Source organism: Rhincodon typus, chromosome 11 (assembly GCF_021869965.1).
Source record: "Rhincodon typus isolate 14 chromosome 11, sRhiTyp1.1, whole genome shotgun sequence".
Lineage (NCBI taxonomy): Eukaryota > Metazoa > Chordata > Chondrichthyes > Orectolobiformes > Rhincodontidae > Rhincodon > Rhincodon typus.
The window spans coordinates 50,202,834-50,208,119 of NC_063342.1; the positions used below are offsets into that span (position 1 = coordinate 50,202,834).

Below are 5,286 nucleotides of genomic sequence, written 5' to 3' on the forward strand. Positions count from 1 at the left end.
AAAGAACTGTGGATGCTGTAAATCAGGAACAAAAACAAAGTTGCAGTTCTGAGGAAGGGTCACCGGACCCGAAACATTAACTCTGTTTTTTTCCCTTCACAGATGCTGCCAGACCCGCTGAGCTTTTCCAGCAACTTTGTTTGTGGTCCTGATTTACAGCATCTGTAGTTCTTTCAGGTTCTATTACAGCTTCTGCAGTATCAGGATGCAAGGATACAGCCAGTATCAGTGATAAGTGGATCAAAATATGATCAAGTTCAACATAGTATTTGAAAAGGAAAATTGTGAAACAGGCACTGATTCTAGATTTATATAAAAAGGATTTCAATGTAATGAGACAGCAAATCCACAGTAAATTGGATAAATCTGTTGATGGATAAAACCACAGAAGAACAATTGAGTATTCAAAATGCATTTAATGAAATACAGGACCAGTTTATTATCCTGAGTGAGCTCAACTTGCCAAAAAAGAAGCAACAAGAAGAGGTAAGAGACAACATTAAAGTAAAATATGAAGCTGTTAAAACATGTAAAACATACATAATAAAATTAATCTGAAAAATTCCTGAATAAAGTTTGTGAATACTTAAAAGGGTTGACGTTTAGCCATCTTTGCAAATTAGATGGGTGTGGTTGGGCATTTGGAATTAAGCAGCAGATCTACCGTTATTTAATTGCAGGTTGGAAGACGCCCAAGGGGCTAAATGTCCTGTTTTGTTTCTGTTAAGTTTCTGTGTCATGTGAGAGTGTGATCACTGACCCAAGGCTAATTTTTTTCTTTTAAAAAGTGCTGCACTGTTGTCTACTAAAGCTTTTATTCTTAAACTTCAAATATTTTTTCTGTTTTTCCAGGCTTTGTCAAGTGAGTCATTTGAACGACTTCCTGTTTTTAATAAATCAGCTTGGCGGCATTACCAGACCACTCCAGAAGCAGATGATTGGAGCAATCCCAGCAGTGAACCAAGGGATGCTTCCAAGTACAAAGCCAATCGGTAGTCCTGCTCTAACCTCAGTCTGATGACCAGTGTTCTGTGTACACCATAGAAACTAAGCTATATGTGTTTATGACCTTGGATCCATCAAGAATGTGTGGCGAGTACATAATTCCTCTGTTGATTACTGAAGCCTCTTTAGGAAGATGTGGAACACTTACAAGGTTAATCGAAAAAACATATAATTCAAATGCAGTTTTGCACTTTAGACTGTACTAGTCTTTTTTTTTAAATGGTGTTACTTGGATGTTTTAGCCTCTATAGATCTATAATATTTTGTTAAAATACTGGACTGCTGAATGATGAAGGAGCCTCTGCAGCTGAACAACGGTTCTATGGAGCAGTGCTTGAAATCAAACTTTTTAAAATGGTCAGTATTATTTGTCAGAAGTATGTAGGAACGTATGATTTATTTTAATATCTAAAAGTGTTGGGAATTTCATACAATTTTAAACTGCTTTATTTTTCTGCTCAACTGAGGGTTTGCTTTTAATCCTGTTAAAATCTACTTAAATTTGACTCTCAATATTCAAAAATTCCAACAATATTGTTGATACTTCCACCAATTAGGAATGGAGAAATCTAAAGAAATGTGAATCAGGATGGATTTCACCTTTTTGGAACTAGTGCAAACAACAGCTGCTCTGAATTTTTTTTTCACTGAAAGTTGCAAAAGGATTCTCAGTAAGTAGTTTATTCAGTGACAATCCACTTTCCAAAATTCACAGGATGAAATTGCCCAGGGTAAAATTGGTCAGGCATTATTGGATTGCTTTGAGGGAGCTTTTGCATTGCATCATCCAAGACATTTGCTATTAATAGTGTAAAAGTAAAATGATCCTTTCTGAAACAATTTTCCTTAAATTTAAAGTTTGGAGACTATCATTAGTTTTAGCAGGAGAGTATCACATTGACTGCTTATGTTGTACTCCGTCTGGTTATCAGTTTGATCTGTTAAAAGCAATTTGGGTGGCATGTGTACAACTACTGGTCAGTTCACTACCACCAGTTTCCCACTCTGTCACATTTGAAAGTTACCCCCTCAAAAGGTAATTTCTAGCAGATCAATGAGGTTGCATTTTCTAAAAGAAATGACATTGATTTTGACATAATAGATGAGAAATGCTGAGTGGACTGTGGGTGGGGGAACAGTCTGTAAATCAGGTTAAAACCAACAGTGCAAGATTCAACCCCTGTTCTAGCTGATCTAGGCTCAGCACCTGCCTTTTCACTGAATCTGTAGTAAACATGCACAATTCTTTTCTGTGGTTTAATGAATAATTGCCAAAGACCCACCTTCTGTCAGGGATCTCATGAAGAAGATCATCAGTTGGAATTGTTCAATCTCATTCTGCAAGAAATGAATTATGTCAGCACAGCCTGGATTGTAACCAGCTGGACCGTCAATTGCATGCTCACAAGTGCTTTGTTTTGAATTATTTATTTATATAGTATTCACCAGCTGAAAGAACAAAATGTCTAAACAAGATGTTAATCTAAGTTGGTGTGGGTGGGTGGTGTTCTTTTCTTTTAGCTAATAAAAGTATTTATTTCCCCTTGCAAATATCCTTGATATTCATATGCTACTGGGGTTGCCATGTGTCAGTAACCAAACAAAATTACATTTGTAAGTGCTGATTCTTTCTTACCTACTTTGCATTGTTATTGCACTGTTTTAAGCTATTAAAACATATATCATGAAGTAACAGTTATAAAGTGGATTATATATCAGAATGCATAGGTACAATTGTGATGCAAACAAACTTGGCCTCAACTGACCTTCAATTTGGTGAAAATGTGTTGAGGAAATGAAAGTGACTACAAACCAAAACTTGCATATTTTGCAAGACGACTTGTCAAAGCTTTCAGATTCACGAAAGAGCCGTTCTTTTTGCCTCTTCACCATATACAGTTGGAATTGGATCATGTCAACACTGAAGGTTTTCCTTGTGTATAGATGATTTGCATTTCAAAATACATGCAAGGCACTTGATTTGTGGATTTTCATAGAATATAATCCTCAAAAGATTAATATAAATCTTGAACTCTTGCAATGAAACCACAATTTGACTGACTCTTTCACCATAAGTGTTTATCAAAGTGATGCATGTAATGATAGTTGTGCTGTAGTACAGAACCAAGATCACTGAAAAAGGACATGTTTTGTTGAAGCTGTTTATCTTGCACGCATCAAGACAAATCACAAATGCTGAAGTGAAAGGAAAACAATATTTGTGCTATGTAAAATTAGAGTGCTGACTGGTTGGCAAATGGAATCTGATTGATAGAGGCATTGCTGTGTAGACTGTTGCAGTTAATGATTGCCTGTTAACTACCAGCCTGTTTAAATTTTAAACCATATTGCTGAGCTGAAACAGGTGGATTGAATGTGCACGTTCTTTCTGTTTGCCAAGAATGGGGCACTGTATCAATATATGTAGCTTCCAGTACACACAGTGCATCACACTCCAAAATCCAACTGACAATCCTGAATTCGCTGTCAGCAATATCTCAAAAGTTTGAGCAACAGATAAAACTAGCTATTTGATGCTGCTACTATACATGGTTGGTGTTCACCACTTACCAGATGCTGTCATCAAGGCAAAAAGGCACTATGTCTATCTCACAAATGAGTCATGTGCTTTGTGAATTTCAATGCCAGTGTGATGCTCAGTATATAGGCTGTGCCTACTAAAGACTGGTAGATCATATCAGGCAACATATTCCTTACGTTGTTCACAACAACCAGGTACTGATGGTACCCAACCAGCCCACATTTACAAAATCACAACCATGTCTAGCATTAGATATGATTCTGAAGTTGGACAACATTTGGTACATCATCCTGAGTGTACAAAGAATTACGTAGATAATCAAGTTAGGATTGACAGTTGGGTTTGCACTGTGGCGCACTTGCATGTACTGGAAGCTACCTACAAAAAAAACATGTAAACATGTAGCACCTGTTTCAAAGCAACAAAATAGGTGACAATCATTTCCCTGAGAATTGAATCAGACAATGCCTTGACCAATCAGATTCAATCTGCCTTACTTCAAATTTAAAAAGCCTGACGGTTAACTGTCAGTTAACTTTCCCATAAGTGAAGAGTAATTTGCAATATATTTACTAGTCAATAGTAATGTAATAGTAAGCAAACTAAGGTCTTTATCCAAATTTCTGCTATCTTTTGCCAATATATCTCTGAAACGTCAAGTAGGTTAATTGTTTCGGATACATTTTCAGTTGCTATTTGGTGAAAAACACACTGTTTAAGGAATAACAACGTTTTGACTATCTACTTTGCCCAGTATTTCTGATCATCACAAGTTGTGGGGATGTAAAGTATATAGAATTGGAGTCATTTCATTTAAATTTCTGCTGCTAACTGGCTAAGTCATTTGTGTATTCAGAAAAATATCTAAGTTTATTTGGGGCAGGTCTTAATTTTTTGGTGATGTAATGATAGCACATAAACAGCCCATTCTACATCACTCTAGTTTTTTATTACAATTGACATCAATTAAGAGAAATGTTCAAATGTGCTACCAACTTACAATCACACTTAATACACTATAGCCCAATGTCCAGATGCAGTTTCTAGTACATTATAGATACATGCTAATTTACCAGTCTTTGAGTTATCACATTTATTTTGCATGAGCCTTTAATAAGAAAAATAACCCCCTAATGAAGGAATGTCAGCTTTTATGTGAATATTTCAAGACTGTTCCACTGACTAGTACATGATGCATAGTATGTTATTGTTTTTTTTTGCTGCAGATGAACTCAATCTCTGTGAGAGCCAGAACTTCAAAACAAATTACACTTGCTTTGTTAGTGTTTTAATTGTACAGCCAACATCTAATTAAGACATTGTAATTTAAGAAGGCAAGATATATACCACTGACAATCCTGTCACTTGCTAAAATGCTGTTTTCAGACTTCAACTGCGCATCATACGCAGCCTGACACTGTTGATTAGGATGGCCACAGATGATGACACATGTAACAAGTGTGTTCATTATTTGACTCAATGCAATTGCGGTGATAAGTGGTGGTGGGGAGTTATTTGATTGGAGAATTTAAACAGTTCTAACAAAGTTTTTTTTTGTCTATCTCTGTAGATATTTTCACTAATATAACTTTAACGTGAGCATTCTGCTTTTAGGGATCTTTCAAATGAAAATCACAATTGAGTCCAAACATCTTGCATGTTTAAAGTTCATATTCTACTACACCAACCCTTAAAAGGAGACAGTATTTCGTATGTATAAAAGTATCAGATTTTTAACA

The 5,286-nt window shown here is 35.8% G+C and overlaps 1 protein-coding gene across 2 annotated transcripts in view; it reads left to right on the top strand.

The window, feature by feature from the left end:
* The window catches only part of pdk3a (pyruvate dehydrogenase kinase, isozyme 3a), a 49,113-nt gene extending 45,967 nt beyond the window's left edge, over positions 1–3,146 (top strand). The window contains exon 11 of one of the 2 annotated variants that reach the window (XM_048602928.1): positions 430–755. In XM_048602928.1, the coding sequence (XP_048458885.1) occupies positions 430–558 (129 nt within the window). In that variant the 3' untranslated portion in view covers positions 559–755. Of the gene's footprint in view, positions 1–429; positions 756–852 lie in introns of those variants that run through there. The other variant, XM_020532983.2, reaches the window with a different exon arrangement.
* The last annotated feature ends 2,140 nt before the right edge of the window (positions 3,147–5,286 follow it).